General features: G+C 39.4%; 1 protein-coding gene across 1 annotated transcript; it reads left to right on the top strand.

Annotated features, from left to right (window-relative positions):
* The first annotated feature begins 10,507 nt into the window (after positions 1–10,507).
* Positions 10,508–19,709, top strand: LOC124881575 (prolyl endopeptidase). The gene is made up of 14 exons (XM_047387195.1): positions 10,508–10,741; positions 11,055–11,129; positions 12,040–12,173; positions 12,266–12,396; positions 12,592–12,801; positions 13,172–13,293; positions 13,390–13,495; positions 13,646–13,837; positions 14,639–14,836; positions 15,347–15,450; positions 16,897–17,128; positions 17,227–17,358; positions 17,439–17,595; positions 18,785–19,709. Exons 1-14 carry the CDS (start codon positions 10,628–10,630, stop codon positions 19,077–19,079), a joined length of 2,202 nt encoding a protein of 733 aa, XP_047243151.1. The 5' UTR covers positions 10,508–10,627; the 3' UTR covers positions 19,080–19,709.
* Positions 19,710–20,040: the final 331 nt, after the last annotated feature.

Here is a 20,040-nt window from a genome sequence, read left to right as displayed (position 1 = left end):
TGCTCCCAGTCCTGTTGCATTTTTCCCCTCCTTTCTAATCATGTCCTATATATGATCTCATATATTTATGTAGTATATGTGGTCAGCTGTATTTTGAAAGTACATACTTTATTTACAGGATAACCAGCTCATGATGTTCCAACCAATTCCCTAAGCTCAGGTCAAAGACCCAACTGTGGGACATTAAACAACAAAAAGAGTGTTATAGGGATTGAATTCCAAGAATCAAATTTCTCTGAATTTGACACATTTTGATGATTGTTGGTGGTATGTTTGTTTTTTCTTATATGAGATCAAAACAACAATCATATTAATGCATTAGTTGGGTCTCTACTTGAGCTATTTTGAGGAAATAGCTAAAACATATTTTCAACTACTGCTGCTTGGTAATCTCTACTTTATCTTGCAACTAAATTTCTATAAACCCATAGTTTTTCCCTCTACTCCCAGTGACAAAATGAGCTCATCTTGCACGATAACTGGATTTTTTCTGCATTCAACAGCTGTAAGCTTTTAAAAGAACTGGTGCAAAGCACCTGTTTAAGTAAAAGCAGAGGAGTGCTGCCTATCATAAAAGGAGGAATTTATCACCGTTCAGCGACATCCGTGACATCACCAGGTGCCTCTATGTCTGTAAACTTATCTAGGTCTGCATTTGTGTCACAGAACTATTCACATGCACACTCTTCCTCATAGGACTAGTCAGACGGCTCAGTCCTCCACCTGTCTCCAGCCTTACCTGCCCCACTCATTACCAGAGTCCCCGAGCCCCAATGTCAACTACAAAATTACAGGAGGCGCACCCACGTGTATTTGTTTTGTATTTTAAAAGGGTAATACAGTATCTGTCTGCACACAAGCTACATATTAATTTCTCTGCCTGATTGCTTCTCCACTTCTTTCTTTGACAGACCAAAAAAAGCAAAGCTGGTCAGGCTCAAAGACAGAAGAGATGATGGCCCCTCCCTGGTGGTTAGGGGTTTGTGTAATGACAAGGGAAAACTTAACGTTTCTACACTGCTTCTTTGGCTGACTTTACCTCAAGGATTACAAACCATGTCTCCAACTCAGTTGCATCTGAACTTTGTTCTCCCACTTAGCATGTTCTTGTAAAACCAATTAGGAGAAGACATCCAGTGGCCATGTGGGGGAGTCTCAATATGGAAATGCACCTTTGACATGACTTTAAGCTTCCCTGTAATTAGAAAAGAGTACACTGACACATTTGACAAGGAGTGAAACAAACAACTCTTGACTGAAAGATAAGGCTCTGTTTCAGAAAGTGACATTTAATTTTTCTCATGCATATGCTTTTAGTGTAAATATGACCAAAGTGCATGCATGGGCAATCAAAGGCACTCAACACCTGATGTTTTTTTTTATAACTGTCCTTTTATCCTTGGCTCTTTCAGCAAGCTGGCTCTGAGTAACCTGAGTGCTCTCTTTCCCTTTTCAACATGATCAGTACAAACAATGGCCAACTTTTGTCCTCCTCAGGGCCTTCTGACTTCACCTTATTGTGTCTCCTAAATGTGTTTTCCTGCCAAATGGAATCAGGAATGTGTGTCTTAATAGGTACAGACTATTCGCTGTTTCATGGATATTATCCAGAGGTGACAACGCTGGACTTGTTCAGACATTTCATACTGTTGCATTTTAAAAGTTCAACACCGAGTCTTGCTCTTGTTATTTTACCTGATGGGACAGACAAAACAGGTTTAGTATTTCCTATCATCTGCAAGGCAATTACATCCATCCTACAAGGGGACTGTAATCATCCCAGATCTTCAATAACATCCTTTAGTCTAAGGAGCTTGGAGGGGGAGGGTGGGCAGGTGGGACTGACCCTCTTCCACACTATTATTCAGGTCCTGGCTAATGACAGCCAAGCAGGAAGCAGTCCCCTGTCATCTCTGCATTTAAAAGCATCCCTATTATTGCCTGTTTTGCATCCCTAGGACTGCTATCATTACATTCAAGAGGCTGTGGCTCTGGAACAGTCTGTGATAGACTGCATGTTCAGATGACAACACTTATCATGGGAAGTAAAGATTATTGTAAAAACGTTTCCCTATTTACAAAAAAACATTATTATTATTGAGAACAGGAAAGACAATGTTTTATGTTTTTGAACAGTTTTTACAGGATATAATCTAAAAAAATGTGTGTCTGTTATCCTACAAACATGGCTATCCTAAACTGATAGATTACTGTTCACAATTTGCAATAAGCTATTTAGGAAAACACAGCATCAAAATTTCTTTCCTATAGAAAGTACTACTGGATTGGTGCTTTTGTTTTTTTTGTCTCTAATCAGTTCTAACCCTAACCCAACCCCTAGTCAGTTGTGGCAGATGGCCGCTCACACTGAGCCTGGTTCTGCTGGAGGTTTCTTCCTGTTAAAAAGGAATTTTCCTCTCCACTGTTGCTACATGCAGGCTCAGTATGAGGGATTGAAACCAGTCAACGCAAGTGACTGTCTACTGTCGCTACATGCTCATCCAAGAGGGGTGAATGCTACAAGTCACTGACTTGATGCAATCTGTTGGGTTTCCTTAGATAGAAAACCTTTTAACCAATTGTATTAATAAACTGAACCTGACTGCACAGTTTGATAGTTAGGATTAATTGGAGTGTATGTACCCGACTTGAAATCTGTATGATTCGATTTAATTGGCTTTATAAAGTGCCTTGAGATGACGTGTTGTGAATTGGTGCTATATAAATAAAACTGAATTGAATTGAATTGATGTGGAAAAAGGGGATCTGGTCAGATAAAATCAAAATGTAACTTTCTGGCCAACATGAGCTGGTAGAGACACAGCCCCAAAGACTTGCAGCTGGAACTGCAGCAAAACATGGCATTGACTCATTGGAACTGAATACAAGTCCTCTACACATTTCAAAAGGTATTTGTTAAACAATTGAAAACCATATGTTCTCCCACTTCACAGATCTGTGGTACTTTGTGTTGGTCTATCATAAAGGGAAACGTTGAGAAGCTTCCGAAAAACAAGGCAGACGACTGTGAGTCTGATTCATATCATAAAAAACTGAAACATCACCATTTTTGCCTGCAAGTACAATCCCTCAAGGTGTGTAAATGTGTGGCAGTTAATGAGAAAGAGCTTGTGTGAGCTTGTTGGTGAGTTGATTAATTGATCAAATGTTATATCAGCTCATCTTGGAGTGTCAAACTAGTTTATTGAGTGACATGATTTAAGAGTTTGTCCAATCATCTCCATGGATCAGCAGCTTCCCTTCTAGATTAATGTTTAATAGGGTGCAAAACAATGGCAACTTCACACAGGAGTCTGTCAGAGAGAGAGCCCAAGAAGATTTTTGAATGGAATAACCTTGTAGTAACCCTCCACAGTTAAACACAACAGGTGGTCATCCCTCTTTGTCTGCTGCAACGGAGACAGGTGCTTCCGACTATGAGGGGACAGATCACCGCTGACTCTGGACAATGGGGGGAAAACAAAGGGAAAAGGAGGTGTAATTCAAGTGTGGACACCTCTAGCGCAGTCCAGCTCTGTGTTAAATATACAAGTGCATGAACCCACTGTGAGCAAAAAAAGGCCACGTTACTACTCAAACACTCATTGAAACCATCAGTGTTGTTCTCCCCCAGGTTGTGAAGGGAAACAGAGGCATCAAAGTACAATAGGCCCTTTACACATATTGCAGCTAATGAGCAAACAGGAAGAGAACCCCTTTGCATTTGGAAGTGTGCTCCTGAGGTTGAGGCGGAAGAGAAAACAGAATAACATTTTCACCTAAAACTACCTTCATTCTTTTCCGTTTGAGCCTGAACCCGGGATGCATTCAACTCATATTTGTTTCTAAAGAAAAAGCATGATTAATTTTTTATTATTGCTCTAGCTCCTGTCTGTTTCTCTGTTTTTATGATACAATCAATCAGAAGTATGTGTTGCCACTTGAGAATCTCAACATCTCTTTCTCTGAACTTTGCACAGTACTGCAACTGCCTAAAGGGCGTGAAAGATCTGACACGCTCTGTGCCTGAATGTGAAAGTAACAAAACCGTGGAATTCCTTAGAAGACATTTAACTGTCTGATCAGTGGCATTCAAATGATGTGTCTTGGTCTTTTTAGACGGAAACACTACTGTGTAGTTTTGTCTGAATGTAGGATCTAATCTGCATTTCTATCAAATGACAATCGTTAAAAATGTTCTGTCAGAACAAAGAACAACATTTCTGATGTAACGTAACATACCAATAACGTTTTTATGTAAATATTTACAAGCAGGTAAGTTAATTGAAAATTCAGTTTAGAGGATCCCTCCACCTTCTTAAAGTTATGTGTACTACCTCTGTAATCCTTATCCTCTGCTACCATTTATTGTGTAAGAGTAGCTGCAAGAGACAATGGTGGCCAAATCAGCACTGATTGATTGAGCAAGAAGAGGAGGAAGGAAGGGAGGGGAGGATGATGAGCAGAAAGAAAGAGGAGTGAGGGGCTGACCTCTCTCCTGCACTGTCAGACAGATAAGAGCAGTGATGGAGATCTTCAGTTGACTCAGGTGACCTTTCAACATCCCTATTTACAGCTACCCTGCAACAGTTTTTAACTTTAAACCTAAAAATGCACATCACACCACTGTCCCAAATGTAGGTTGACTTCCTTTTAATAGTCAATTTTATTAGTTTAACTTCCTATTGAGTAATTTCTGCATTTAAATGTTAAGGCATAAAAGCAAGCTTTCACTATGGAAGTCCATTATATTAGGTCAGCGTGGAGGGCAGGAATAAGCTTCTGTGCTGGTCCCAGATAAAAAGAAATTACTACAACAACAAAAAAGTCTTCCTGAGACTACCTTGCTGTTTCATATCTATATTCTATAGGGAGTTAGAAGTGTTGTTTACTATGTTGAGCAGATTGGGCATCTTTCTGTTTCTTTCCATGAAGTGGCTTTTAAAGTTCTATTACAGTTCTAAGCACATATACAGTACAGACCAAACGTTTGGACACACCTTCTCATTCAAAGAGTTGTCTTTATTTTTATGACTATGAATATTGTAGCTTCACACTCAAGGCATCAAAACTATGAAAAAACACATGTGGAATTATATACTGAACAAAAAAGTGTGAAACAACTGAAAATATGTCTTATATTCTAGGTTCTTCAAAATAGCCACCTTTTGCTTTGATTACTGCTCCGCACACTCTTGGCATTCTGTTGATGAGCTTCAATAGGTAGTCACCTGAAATGGTTTTCACTTCACAGGTGTGCTCTGTCAGATTTAATAAGTGGGATTTCAAGCCTTATAAATGGGGTTGGGACCATCAGTTGTGTTGTGCAGGAGGTGGTTACAGTACACAGCTGATAGTCCTACTGAATAGACTGTTAGAATTTGTTTTATGGCAAGAAAAAAGCAGCTCAGTAAAGAAAAACAAGTGGCCATCATTACTTTAATAAATGAAGGTCAGTCAGTCCGAACAATTGGGAAAACTTTGAAAGTGTCCCCAAGTGCAGTCGCAAAAACCATCAATCGCTACAAAGAAACTGGCTCACATGAGGACCGCCCCAGGAAAGGAAGACCAAGAGTCACCTCTGCTGCAGACGATAAGTTCATCCGAGTCACCATCCTCAGAAATCGCAGGTTAACAGCAGCTCAGATTAGAGAACAGGTCAATGCCACACAGAGTTCTAGCAGCAGACACATATCTAGAACAACTGTTAAGAGGAGACTGTGTGAATCAGGCCTTCATGGTAAAACAGCTGCTAGGAAACCACTGCTGAGGACAGACAACAAGCAGAAGAGACTTGTTTGGGCTAAAGAACACAAGGAATGGACATTAGACCAGTGAAAATCTGTGCTTTGGTCTGATGAGTCCAAGTTTGAGATCTTTGGTTCCAACCACCGTGTCTTTGTGCGGCGCAGAAGAGGTGAACGGATGGACTCTACATGCCTGGTTCCCACCGTGAAGCATGGAGGAGGAGGTGTGATGGTGTGGGGGTGCTTTGCTGGTGACACTTTTGGGGATTTATTCAAAATTTAAGGCATACTGAACCAGCATGGCTACCACAGCATCTTGCAGCGGCATGCTATTCCATCCGGTTTGCATTTAGTTGGACCATCATTTATTTTTCAACAGGACAAAGACCCCAAACACACCTCCAGGCTGTGTAAGCGCTATTTGACCAAGAAGGAGAGTGATGGGGTGCTGCGCCAGATGACCTGGCCTCCACAGTCACCGGACCTGAACCCAATCGAGATGGTTTGGGGTGAGCTGGACCGCAGAGTGAAGGCAAAAGGGCAAACAAGTGCTAAGCATCTCTGGGAACTCCTTCAAGACTGTTGGAAAACCATTTCAGGTGACTACCTCTTGAAGCTCATCAACAGAATGCCAAGAGTGTGCGTAGCAGTAATCAAAGCAGAAGGTGGCTACTTTGAAGAACCTAGAATATAAGACATATTTTTAGTTGTTTCACACTTTTTTGTTCAGTATATAATTCCACATGTGTTAATTCATAGTTTTGATGCTTTCAGTGTGAAACTACAATATTCATAGTCATGAAAATAAAGACAACTCTTTGAATGAGAAGGTGTGTCCAAACTTTTGGTCTGTACTGTAGCTATCCAGTTTGTTTAGTTTTTCTGAGTCACTGGTCCTGAGGCAGCTACACTAACTGATGGCTGGAAATAACTGGGAAAGAAAATGCTGAAAAATTTCCATTCTTAATAGCTTTTGATACAGGCAATGTGGCTCACTGCCAAGGGTGCCATTACATCACGGAGCGGCACAAGCGCTCCAATAAATGTCCTCACAAAAAATATGGTTCCCATTGGTTCTTTGCTTTTCCAGTCAAAGAGGAGTGGGTGCCCCCTTGTGGTGTCCAGTGTAAACACTGGAAGAAATTGGATGCTACTTTTATCATCTCTGGTCCAAGATATACAGTACCTTTTCTGAGCTGGATTATTGCACATTATTTTTGGTATTAGTTCCACTTTAGATTGAAACAAACATGAAAACTGCATAATGTAGACTAGTTAAACCTAGACTAAATTATTGAATGCAGACAACAGATGATTTAATCTATTTGTAATAAAAATTGATTTCTGGCTGAGATGTGGATAGGCTTTAGCAGGGCAACACTCATCAAAGAAATTAAAATGATATGATTCATCTTTAAATCTAATTTAAAGACCTGAAACTCAGTGATGTGGATATCTTTCCAGTTGTGTGTTTCGCAACAAACTGTTTTGCATCTATGTAAATATTGTGTGTAAGTTAATTTAATTTCATATAAATGTGCTAAAGTTAGTCCCTAATATCCATATGCAGTCTCTAGCAGGTTGATGATATAGAAAAAAATTTAACTATAAATGACATGCTTGTTAACTCACAAAATAATAAAAGAAATACATAAGAGAAAATTTAAAATATACAGTCAATATGCAACAGTCACTAATCTATGTACAATCACTGACTCAATTAGTTACCAAATGCTGCTTCACTGGTTTAGAGAACTGCCTATAAGATGTAATGTTTCTCAGTTCTGTTGGTACCGTGTTCCAAGTATGAACTGATCTATTAGTGAAAGCTGACAACCCAAAAACACTTTTATGTACAGGGTCTTCCATGCTCATCTACGTAGAGATCCCATGGACAGATTTTGATTTATTTTGATGATATCATTTGTTTGTGCACCAGCCAGACAATACAAAAGTTCTTCCACTAGTAAAATATTTAATCCTGAAATATTCAAAGTAAAGTATTTAATCCTGTTTTCCCCTGATAAATAATTACACCCTGAACACACATCTGCTGCGAAACATATTTGTGGCAACATCATTCTTTGGGAAGGCTTTTCTTCAGAAGATGGATGAAGCTAATTAGTAATTTAAAAGATTATCCAAGAAGCGCCACTTGTAGGAACATAGAATGACCAGTAAATAAAGACCTTTGCATTTTGGCGCAGGTCATTTTCCACCACTACAATCTGGAGCAATGCCCATGTTGCTGCAATAAGGTTGGAAGATTAACTGAGTCGTATCGTAATTTGGTTCAATAATTATTATATCATAGAATGTGTGTTATTTAGGAACCAGCTTTTTGTTTCATCCATCATTGTCTCTTATTAATTTTCAAGATATGAAAGTGCAAGATTACAAAAGGTGTTCCAATATCAGCACGTTGCTTCTTGACACACCTCCTTCCTACAGTCACTGGAGTACTTCTGTAGATGACAAGACGCCTGAGTTATGCTGGAAGTCTGATCTTTGTAATTTGACACAGAGAGACTACAGTCCTTAGCAATGCTCAACTGTATAATTTTACAATGATCTGAATTAAGAGAATTAAGATTGAATAGAGTAAAGATTGAATTTCAGTTCTAGTCCCAGTTCTACAAGTCCTTCTCAAAATATTAGCATATTGTGATAAAGTTCATTATTTTCCATAATGTCATGATGAAAATTTAACATTCATATATTTTAGATTCATTGCACACTAACTGAAATATTTCAGGTCTTTTATTGTCTTAATACGGATGATTTTGGCATACAGCTCATGAAAACCCAAAATTCCTATCTCACAAAATTAGCATATCATTAAAAGGGTCTCTAAACGAGCTATGAACCTAATCATCTGAATCAACGAGTTAACTCTAAACACCTGCAAAAGATTCCTGAGGCCTTTAAAACTCCCAGCCTGGTTTATCACTCAAAACACCAATCATGGGTAAGACTGCCGACCTGACTGCTGTCCAGAAGGCCACTATTGACACCCTCAAGCAAGAGGGTAAGACACAGAAAGACATTTCTGAACGAATAGGCTGTTCCCAGAGTGCTGTATCAAGGTACCTCAGTTGGAAGTCTGTGGGAAGGAAAAAGTGTGGCAGAAAACGCTGCACAACGAGAAGAGGTGACCGGACCCTGAGGAAGATTGTGGAGAAGGGCCGATTCCAGACCTTGGGGGACCTGCGGAAGCAGTGGACTGAGTCTGGAGTAGAAACATCCAGAGCCACCGTGCACAGGCGTGTGCAGGAAATGGGCTACAGGTGCCGCATTCCCCAGACCTGAGCTACAGAGAAGCAGCACTGGACTGTTGCTCAGTGGTCCAAAGTACTTTTTTCGGATGAAAGCAAATTCTGCATGTCATTCGGAAATCAAGGTGCCAGAGTCTGGAGGAAGACTGGGGAGAAGGAAATGCCAAAATGCCAGAGGTCCAGTGTCAAGTACCCACAGTCAGTGATGGTCTGGGGTGCCGTGTCAGCTGCTGGTGTTGGTCCACTGTGTTTTATCAAGGGCAGGGTCAATGCAGCTAGCTATCAGGAGATTTTGGAGCACTTCATGCTTCCATCTGCTGAAAAGCTTTATGGAGATGAAGATTTCATTTTTCAGCACGAACTGGCACCTGCTCACAGTGCCAAAACCACTGGTAAATGGTTTACTGACCATGGTATCAGTGTGCTCAATTGGCCTGCCAACTCTCCTGACCTGAACCCCATAGAGAATCTGTGGGATATTGTGAAGAGAACGTTGAGAGACTCAAGACCCAACACTCTGGATGAGCTAAAGGCCGCTATCAAAGCATCCTGGGCCTCCATAAGACCTCAGCAGTGCCATAGGCTGATTGCTTCCATGCCACGCCGCATTGAAGCAGTCATTTCTGCAAAAGGATTCCCGACCAAGTATTGAGTGCATAACTGTACATGATTATTTGAAGGTTGACGTTTTTTGTATTAAAAACACTTTTCTTTTATTGGTCGGATGAAATATGCTAATTTTGTGAGATAGGAATTTTGGGTTTTCATGAGCTGTATGCCAAAATCATCCGTATTAAGACAATGAAAAGACCTGAAATATTTCAGTTAGTGTGCAATGAATCTAAAATATATGAATGTTAAATTTTCATCATGACATTATGGAAAATAATGAACTTTATCACAATATGCTAATATTTTGAGAAGGACCTGTATATGAGGGGGCAGGCAGAAATGTGAAGGGGCCATCATCCTGTGTACACATATGCTCCAGCATGTTTATTATTGTTTTTGATTAGTGTTTTCTTTAAGGGATTGTGGTAAACTGTTGTGCTGTGCAATTTGCCAGACTGCACCTAGTCGGGCTTCTTTCGAAGTTGGGCTGGAAAAAAATAGTTTTGGGCAAGTTGTTAAAATTTGGGCCGCTTTCACAATATTTGGAGGGTTTTTAGAAATTATTCTATCAAAATAAATTGAAAACAAAAAACATTTTGTGGCACAAAAGTAAAACCCCACACATCTCAAAAATGTCTTTTTACTTATAAGAGACAAGTACGCGCGACTATGTTTTGCCCTTACCTGTGGTGGAGAGAGAGGCAAGGCGGCGGCTTGTGTGATTGAGAGTTTGTTTTGAGGGGTCCAGGGTTTGTTTGAGGGGGCATTGCCCCCTCTTGCCCTTGCGTAAAATCGGCCTCAATTTTACATCACCCACGCGTTTAAAAAAGGACCTACCCGAGAGTTGGTGTTTTAGGACTTGAGTTATTGTTTTCTGTCGCTAGAGGGCGATGTCAAATTTGACATGACAGCACAGCAACCGACCAAGCAGCTCGTTGACTGTGTATAAACGGGGAGCATCTCCTCTGACAAAAGCTTCATAGCTTCAAGTGGATGATTCACAGGCTCCGCAAAGTCATTTCAAAGCTTTGTATGCTGCGTCATTCTCGAAAATCCATCTCCAAAATGGCTTTTCAGTATCCCCAGGCTTACCGCGACGAGGCTGTTGTAAGTACGGGGGACTCGCTAACTCATTCGCCTGGCTTGCTAAATCACTTTGGGGGTTCATTCATTTCAATGAGAGTTTGCTTTGTTAGCATGCTAGTTAGCCTAGCCAGGTGATAGAAACCAGGCTGTTGGCTGATAAATCAAATATATGTTGATCATAAAGTAAACAACTTCTACCTTATACCAGCAAAGATTTTTTGGTTAAATTAGCACATCATTCTCCATGATGTGCCAGTCTTACATCTATATTGCCTTTGCCTCACGTACTACCTGGCTCGTTTTTTTTTCCTCCTGTATTTGTTACTGTGTTTAGGTGGATGACTACCATGGCTGCAAAGTACCGGATCCGTACAGCTGGTTGGAAGATCCAGACAGTGAGAAGACTCAGGTAAAAGCCGCATTGGTTCTGGTGCCACTATCAGTCACAGGAAATCCTTTTATGGTAAAAAAGCGTTAGCAAACTTTTAAAGGTATTCTATGTCATGACAAACGAATTTATACATCTTTGGCATTTCTTAAAATAATAATCACCAAAATTTCAACTGAAACAAAAACTGGAGCTGCATTGATTGCAGCTCTCTTGACCAACTTGAGTTTCTGCAAAACATTTTTTTATATGATGGGAACCAATAAAACCCTATTATACCAGAATCTTAAATATACAAGAAGTCCAGATAGAGAAATTAAATACAGTGCAAAACAGAAGCATTAGATTATAAATGACGAATAACTTTCTCACAAATCATCTGTTTTTCTCCTAGTAAAACTACTCAGAACCAGCCAGTTTAAATAAAAAAATGAATTCTCCAGTTTAAACAAAAAGGTGACAGACAGAAGTTCTTCACACTTACACAATCTTCTTAATTATTCCAGTTCTTCCAGTTTATTTGTAAATCTCCTCCCTAAATGCAATCTTCAATGGGGGAAATAAAAATAAAATGTTAGGTTTGTTGGTTTATAATAAACTTTATTTTTATAGTCAGTCATTAAAACAGTCATTGGTGATCATTAGCTTTCAGGTTGCTATGAAGAAAAACTTTAATGTTAACAAAGCAGTAAAAAAAAAAAGTATTTTAAAACTAGCTCAATACAGTTTGTGTTCTTCTGCAGACCTACAAACAGAATCAATATTAAAATAACACAAAACATTAGCTTCCCTAGTTCACAAAGATAGTGTGTGGTTCTTTGATTTACCAGGGAATTAACTAGAAACGTCTTGGACTGAAAATGTGAATCTGTCTGCTTAAGTGGTACATGAATAAATCGTCAATGTGTGAACCCCGTTTCTTTCTCATCAGGCCTTCGTCAACACTCAGAACCAGCTGACGTTGCCATTTCTAGAAGAGTGTGAGGTGCGGGATCTCTTCAAGGAGCGCATGACTGAGCTGTACGACTATCCAAAGTATAGTTGTCCGTTTAAGAGGGGAAACAGGTGAAGAAATCTGTAATGAGATTCAACAAAAGGTGCACATCTTCATTCTGATGAGACGAGTCCCATCAGATTGTTTTTCTCTCTGCTTTTAGGTACTTTCACTTTTACAACACAGGCCTCCAGAACCAGAGTGTGATGTATGTGCAGGAGAGTTTAGATGCAGAGCCCACAGTGTTCTTAGATCCAAACACATTTTCTGATGATGGGACTGTTGCTCTTCGAGGTATTAATTGACAAATATCTTACTTCATTCAGACAAGTTAATAACCCTGTTTCTTTAAATAGAAATAAACATTCTCCACATTTTTGATTAAAAATGACTATTTTGTACATTTTAAACTGCATTGCACTGCTTTATTTGAAGCTTAAAATGACCAACCTGTTAAAATTCTCTGTGTTCTCGTCTGATCTGATCAAGGCTATGCATTTTCTGAGGATGGAGAGTACCTGGCCTACGGCACCAGTGCCAGTGGATCCGACTGGGTAGAGATCCACTTCTTGCGGGTGGAGGGTGCCGTGCCTCTGGAGGACCGCCTGGAGCGAGTCAAGTTTAGTTGCATGTCCTGGACTCATGATGGGAAGGGGCTTTTTTACAATTCATACCCTGATCAGGAGGGCAAAAGTGATGGTAAGAGATAAACCAGTTCAAATAGTTTCATTGCACCAATTTACTGACCTGAATGTAAATATCTGCAATAGAAGGTTTAGAAGGAAACTATAAAAGAAACTTTAGCAAGAAATGTTGCCCAATTGTTATTTAGGGTGTATTCACACTTGCCACTTTTGCTCCGCTTTAAACGGACCAGAGTTCGTTTCCCCCCTTGGTCTGGACCTTTTGTGCAGGTGTGAATACACTCAAGCGAACCCTTGTCCGGACCAAACAAGCGGACCAAATGACTTTCCTGGTGTGAATACACCCTCAGTCTGATAGATTTTTATCAACATGGTTCACTGCTTGGTCCTATTAATAGTGGTTATTAACGTGTTGTACCTCCCAGGCACTGAGACCTCAACGAATCTGCATCAGAAGCTGTACTATCATATTCTGGGGACTCCACAGTCTGACGACGTGCTGTGTGCTGAATTTCCCGACCACCCTAAATGGATGTGTGGGGCTGAGGTAGGCTTTCAACTTTATTTATGCTCACAAAACAAAAATAAAACGACTTCAGCAGACTACATGTGGTGGTGGTTATTGATAGGAGAATAATTGCAGGTATCGGATGATGGGTGCTATGTGTTGCTGTCAATCAGAGAAGGCTGCGATCCTGTCAATAGACTGTGGTATTGCGACCTACAGACGACTCCTCAGGGCATTACAGGTATGCCTTTTTTCATTTGTATGTTTTCAAATAGCAACTAACTCTGGGATTGGAAACTTTTGATCACTTTTGTCAGATCTAATGAAGACTTTTGTTTTATTTGTTTTATTTAATTTCATTTTGAACAACTCTTAAACCTTCTGCGTTCAGGACTTTTGCCATGGATAAAGTTGATTGACAACTTTGACGCCGAGTACGAATACGTGACCAACGAGGGAACGTTGTTTACCTTTAAGACCAATTTAGACGCCCCGCGTTACAGACTCATCAACATCGACTTTGCCTCTCCTGATCAGAGAAACTGGAAGGAGCTTATCCCTCAACATGACAAAGATGTTATTGGTGAGTTTTTGAAATATTTTCATCTCCACAATTTTGTCACATCACAGCCGAACAATTCGGTGTATTTTATTGGGATTTCTGTCATGAATCAAGATGAAGTTGTAAATAATTCTGAAGTAGAAGGAAGTTCATTACAATAATTAAAAACATGAAAAATGTAAAATGCGTTTGTATTCAGCCCCTTTGATTTAGTACCATGTAGTACCACCTTTCCTTTTTGGGGGCATTTTTCTATCAGCTTTTCCCATTTAGATGCATTTTTACCCATTGTTCTTCACAAAATGTCTCAAGCTTAGCCACATTGGATGAAGAGCATCTCTGAACAGTAATTTTCAAGTCTTGTTACAGATTCTCAATTAGATTTAGAAGCTTGGGAAATTGTTTTATAAGCTAATCCTGCTTTAGCGTTTTCCTCAACTTTACCTCTGAGCCTTCTGGTATTCCACTGGTTCCTAATGATGCTGTTTGTCCACTGTTTGAGTTAAATTAGAAACAGGTGGACTTTATTTACTAGTTAGGTGACTTCTGAAGGCCTTCGTTTCAGTCGAACTAACTTTTATTTAGGGGTGCCAGAGTAAAGGGTGCTGAATATAAATGCACACTTCATATTTCAGATTTTTATTTGTAAAAACCTTTTCCTTCCACCTTACAATTATGCATTAATTTGTTGTGATCTATCGCATACAATGCCAATACAAATAAAAAAATACATTTGCAGGGCACTGCGATGTTGATATTAGATAAACTCAATACATTAAAACCGTTTCTTTTTGTGTTTGTTTTCCGATGTTTTCCCTGCAGTGTTTGCCACCTGCACATACTCCAGCTATCTGTTTGTGTGTTTTCTCCACGATGTGAAGAATGTGCTGAAGATGTACCGTCTGAGCTCAGGGGAGGAACTGAGAACCTTTCCTCTTGATGTTGGCTCTATCGTGGGCTTTACGGGGCGGAAGAGAGATTCTGAGATCTTCTACTATTTCACCTCTTTTTTATCGCCAGGTAGAAGATACTACAACGTTGCATTGTTAATGAACACATTGTGTAATTATAGAGGCCAGTTTGTTAAATGTTGAGAGTTTGGGCCTAAAGGTCAGATGTTCTCCAAATTGTGCATATGAAGCACAAGTTCTCAGATGCAGATCTAAATAAAAATAAATAGGCCAGATCATTTGCATATAGACCAAATTACTCAACTAAAAAGATGTTTGCCACCCTACTCTAGTAGTAAACTACTTGTGTAATGTGCAAATACATCAACCTTAAACCCAGCCATTATAATAACCTGCTTATTAGTCCTGACTATCTGTTAAAACAAGTTCATTTTTCTCCGTAAGCTACCAAAACTCAAAGAAACAAAGAACAAAATACATCTAAAATGAAAAGCTGATTTAGGCATACTTGAAAACAGATTACTTCATGATTTAAACTACATGGGGAAAAAAAACCTTCCTACTTGCTTTTCAAGTAATTTAGACAAATATTAATTGTTGCTTTTCCCTCCGTTTCCAGCCATCATTTACCATTGTGACCTAACTAAGGAGCCTCTGCAGCCACACGTCTTCAGAGAGGTCACTGTCAAGGGCTTCACCCCTGCGGACTACCAAACAACCCAGGTAACACAATTAAAGGAGATTATCTTTATTTAGTTCTGTTCATATATTAAATGTACCAAATGTTTTCTGAATTATTATTTGATCAACTTTAACATCAATTTGTGAATAAATGCTCAAGCAGCACCAGAGTGCTGACAAACTTCATTCAATTCAGTTTCAATTCAGTTTATTTATTTAGCGCCAACTCAAAACACATGATGTCTGAAGGGACTTCAAAAAAAAAAATTTCAATTCAATCAAATCATACAGAAAGACAGATTCCAAGTCAAGTAAATCAGCAGATTGCATCGAGTCAGTGACTTGCAGCATTCACTTCTCCTGAACAAGGATGTAGCGACAGTGAAAAGGAGAACTCCCCTTTTACAGGAAGAAACCTCCAGCAGAACCAGGCTGAGTGTGAGCGGCCATCTGACTGGGAGCAGACAGAGCATACACACAAAAAAAAACACAGACGCACTGATTCAGGAGTACATTCTAGAGCTAAGTTAATGGCAGTAGGAGTTCCTACAGTGGCTTCATCTAGGAGAGAAACACAGCTAAAGAGATGAACTCCGAGACAGTCTTTAGGTTTACAGGATGAAAGAGAGCACATATAGTTAGTCATAGTAAAATCTCATTCCCTGTTTAAATAAGGCAACCTCATAATCAGCCGACTCTTAGTCTTCTTCCTGCAGTAACAACTTTCACACCGAAGAATGTAGCTGTCAGTGCGGTGTACTTCAATTGGCTGCGGTGCATTCACTGACAGGGAAATTATCAGCTTTTTGTTTTCCAACCGGCCGGGATCGAGCTGAAAATTGACTGATCTCTAAAGGTCATTCTTGTTCATAGTTCACTGCTTTTAACTTCAGAACTAAATGTATTCTGCTGATATAAACTACTTTAATCAAGTTTTCATTAGATTAAAAACATACAATAAGTCACTGCTTGAACTCTAGGTTTATCATCAATTATAGGATCCTGCACTGGTCACAACAATAATTTGATCACCATGTTTTGCATTCTAGTGTCTTTTTGCTAACAACTATTCTGTTTATTTGCTGTCATATAAACTTTATCCTAACATAGCCAACATCACAGATAAGCATCAAAGGACAAAAGCTGAAATTAATAAAGCTTTAAATCATATGGGAAGACATCCTAACATTTTAAATAGTTTTTGTTGTGATACTGCCATGTTTGTTAAGAGAAAATGACAAATAGCACAATATCGCAAGGTTGTCTTTTCCAAGGTTTTTTCTTTTTTGCAACTTAATGAAGGTGAGACCGATAACATAAGTGGTCAATTCAAATTTTAGTTGGTGAACATTAACACTGCAAATTAAATTGCAGCCTTGAATTTACAAGAGCTCTTTTAACATGTTTAGTGTCTAATTATATAAGGTGCTTTCCTGCTCAACCATCTCATGATTTCATAATTTTTGTGTTTTTCCTCCATTTTGTCAGATCTTCTATCCCTCCAATGACGGCACGCAGATACCAATGTTTATTGTGCATAAGAAAGGAATCAAACTGGACGGCACCCATCCAGGTTTTTTGTATGGCTACGGAGGCTTCAATATCTCCATCACGCCAAGCTACAGCGTCTCACGACTCATCTTCGTCAGACATCTAGGAGGAGTTCTGGCTGTCGCCAACATCAGAGGAGGGGGGGAGTATGGGGAGACCTGGCACAAAGGTAGGTAGCACAACACCTGGCAGTTTAGTTTATATCTTTGAACATGTATTGGGGTAGATTTTTAAAGTCTTGGTGTATCATTTGGTCTTCCTCCTCAGCCGGCATGCTCGCAAGCAAGCAGAACTGCTTCACGGACTTTCAGTGTGCGGCTGAGTATCTCATCAAGGAGGGATACACGTCTCCTTCCAAACTGACTATAAATGGAGGCTCTAATGGGGGCTTGCTTGTTGGTAGGTGTGCTGCAGACCGGATGAACTTTGGTTCATATTTACAGTTCAGGACATCTTTAACAGTGCACGTTCTCCCTCAGCGGCCTGTGTGAACCAGCGGCCCGAGCTGTTCGGCTGTGCCGTAGCTCAGGTGGGCGTCATGGACATGCTGAAGTTCCACAAGTTTACGATCGGCCATGCGTGGACGACAGACTTCGGCTGCTCAGAAGACAGAGAGCAGTTTGAGTGGCTCCACAAGTAAGCGTTCTCCATCCAACCTTTTTCCCTCAATGCCTTGAACCTTTTTTGAGGAAGATACATATCTGTCCTCTTTGAACCAGGTACTTCAGATTTGGGAGCTATAAATTTGCCTAAACTGTCTCAGTAGAAAAGTACACCTTCTGCTGTATTTGGAAAGCAAAGTATTTTGATTAATATATGGATATAATCTGTATATTCTATACTGCTGTAGCAAAAGAGTTTAGGTCAAATTACCTATTTTTTAAATGTTTTTATTTAAGACTAATTCGAATGGACCTGCCTTTCTGCAACCTCATATTTTAAGGTCGGCATTTCCTATTGTGCAAACGATTAGTTTCCATTTAAGTTCAGCTTTCAATCGGATCTCTTTGTTGTTCATATTATGTGAAATGCACAGAGTTGCTAAAGTGTTTGGTCCCTGAGGCCTGTAAATAGGCCCATACCATGACACGTCCACTACCATGGTCCACAGCACTAGCTCTTCTGAAAATGCTCATTTATGTGATGTGCCTTACTAGTATTAAAAAAATATAAGGTTTTATTTAAAAATATTTTCTTGAAAATTGTTTGATTTGAGAAGTTTTATTCCTTTTTTCTGTGTTCTCTCTCTCTTGGGTTTTGCTTTTTCTACATTTAATGGCTGCTTGTGGAGATATATTTGGCATAAATTCATAGAGGTTTTTCTAGTTTTTTTATGATCCTGTGGTCCTATGTTGGCATTTATCCCATTCCAATCAAATTTTATGTATGCTTTTATTGGGTTTTTTTTTTTGGACAGCAGTAGTTTTTTCCTAGTCTTTAATGCAAGAAGCATGTTTCCCTTTTTTTTTTATCTAGATTTTTCAGATTTGTTTTTTTTTTTTTTTTTGCTTCTGTCTTCTGCCAGAATGTTATTTGAAATTTATCCTGCATGTATAAACTATTAAGATCTTAATCATCTAGGTTACAGGGGCAATAACTCTCAACAGAGAAGGTATTTTCTATTAGTCCTTTCATTACTATCCAGTCTTACCTGTTGATGATCAAATACAGTTTTTGCTATTATTGCCATTTTTAAAAAAATGTTTCGTCTGGTTTTGACTTGGCCTTTGAGCAATAATGATTTTCCTTACTTCCTAATATCTGTTAATTGTACTACATGTAATTCTTACAAGCTGTTAAACAGGAGTTATTTCTAATTTCCCAGATACTCCCCTCTACATAACATCCATGTCCCAGAAGGCAATGGGGTCCAGTACCCTGCGGTGCTGTTGCTGACAGGAGACCACGATGACCGGGTGGTTCCCCTCCACTCTCTCAAATACATTGCCACTCTACAGCACATTGTAGGTTGCAGCACCAAGCAGACAAATCCCCTTTTCATCCTTGTGGACACAAAGTCAGGCCACGGCGCCGGCAAGCCCACCAGCAAAGTCATCCAGGAGGTGGCTGATACCTACGCCTTCATCGCCCGCTGTCTCAACTTGTCCTGGGTCAAATAGCATGAACCTAATGTTGAATTGTGATTGGTATGCTTGTTTCCCTTTACTCAAATTCAGATGACCGTTTCTGCCGACTATTGACATGATTTTTAACACTTAGACGAGATATTTAATGAGTCCAAAACTCTGAACCTTCATTCTTACTGTAAACAGGTCAGTGTTTCAACAGCACAAAACCTATACAACAAGCAGCTGACCCAGCTACTAGATCATGGGCCATATTTGTAATTCTTTAACATCTTTACGCCTGGGAATTTCCAGTCAGTTATTTCAGTCTTGAGGTAAGATGGTTATTTAAGGTTTGCTTGTACACCCTCCAAGGAGCCCCATAACTGATGCATATTATTTAATTATTGTTTGTGCACAGATAGGAGCCCACTGGGTGATGGATGATATCACTGTTCTGCAGTATTGTGTAAATGAGTGTAGTGTAAGTAGACAGTATAGCTGATGTTTGTGTGAAAATCTGCATTGTGTTCATGTGATGGTGTGAGTGTGTGCGTGTAAAGGTTAGTTACAAATTGTTTTTGCAAACTACAGTTTTCTACCTCTTGACTTGTGCTGATTGTTTACCCTGTTAAAGGGAACAAAACACAATGCCAGAACTACAATAAACTTTTTAAAGACTGATTCATACTCTTACTGTGGGAAAAAAGCACATATAGGTGCATCTCGATAAAGATAATTCATTTCAGTAATTCAAGTCAATGAGTGAAACTCATTAATTCATTGTATACACAGTGATTTATTTCAAGCATTATTTCTGATATTTTTGGTTTCTGGTTTGCAGCTAATGAAAGCCCCAAATTATATCAGATAATTGTAATATAACATTTTAAAAAATGGCATGGCCTACGTGATCACCAACTTTATTAAATGAAAGTTAAGTGGAAGAAAAAAGTGTGCAGCAAATGGGAATAACTTCAGCTTTGAGAAAATTGTGAAGCAAAACCCAGTAAAG

The sequence above is a fragment of the Girardinichthys multiradiatus genome, chromosome 15 (assembly GCF_021462225.1).
Source record: "Girardinichthys multiradiatus isolate DD_20200921_A chromosome 15, DD_fGirMul_XY1, whole genome shotgun sequence".
NCBI lineage: Eukaryota > Metazoa > Chordata > Actinopteri > Cyprinodontiformes > Goodeidae > Girardinichthys > Girardinichthys multiradiatus.
This window is presented reverse-complemented; position numbering and strand designations above follow the sequence as displayed.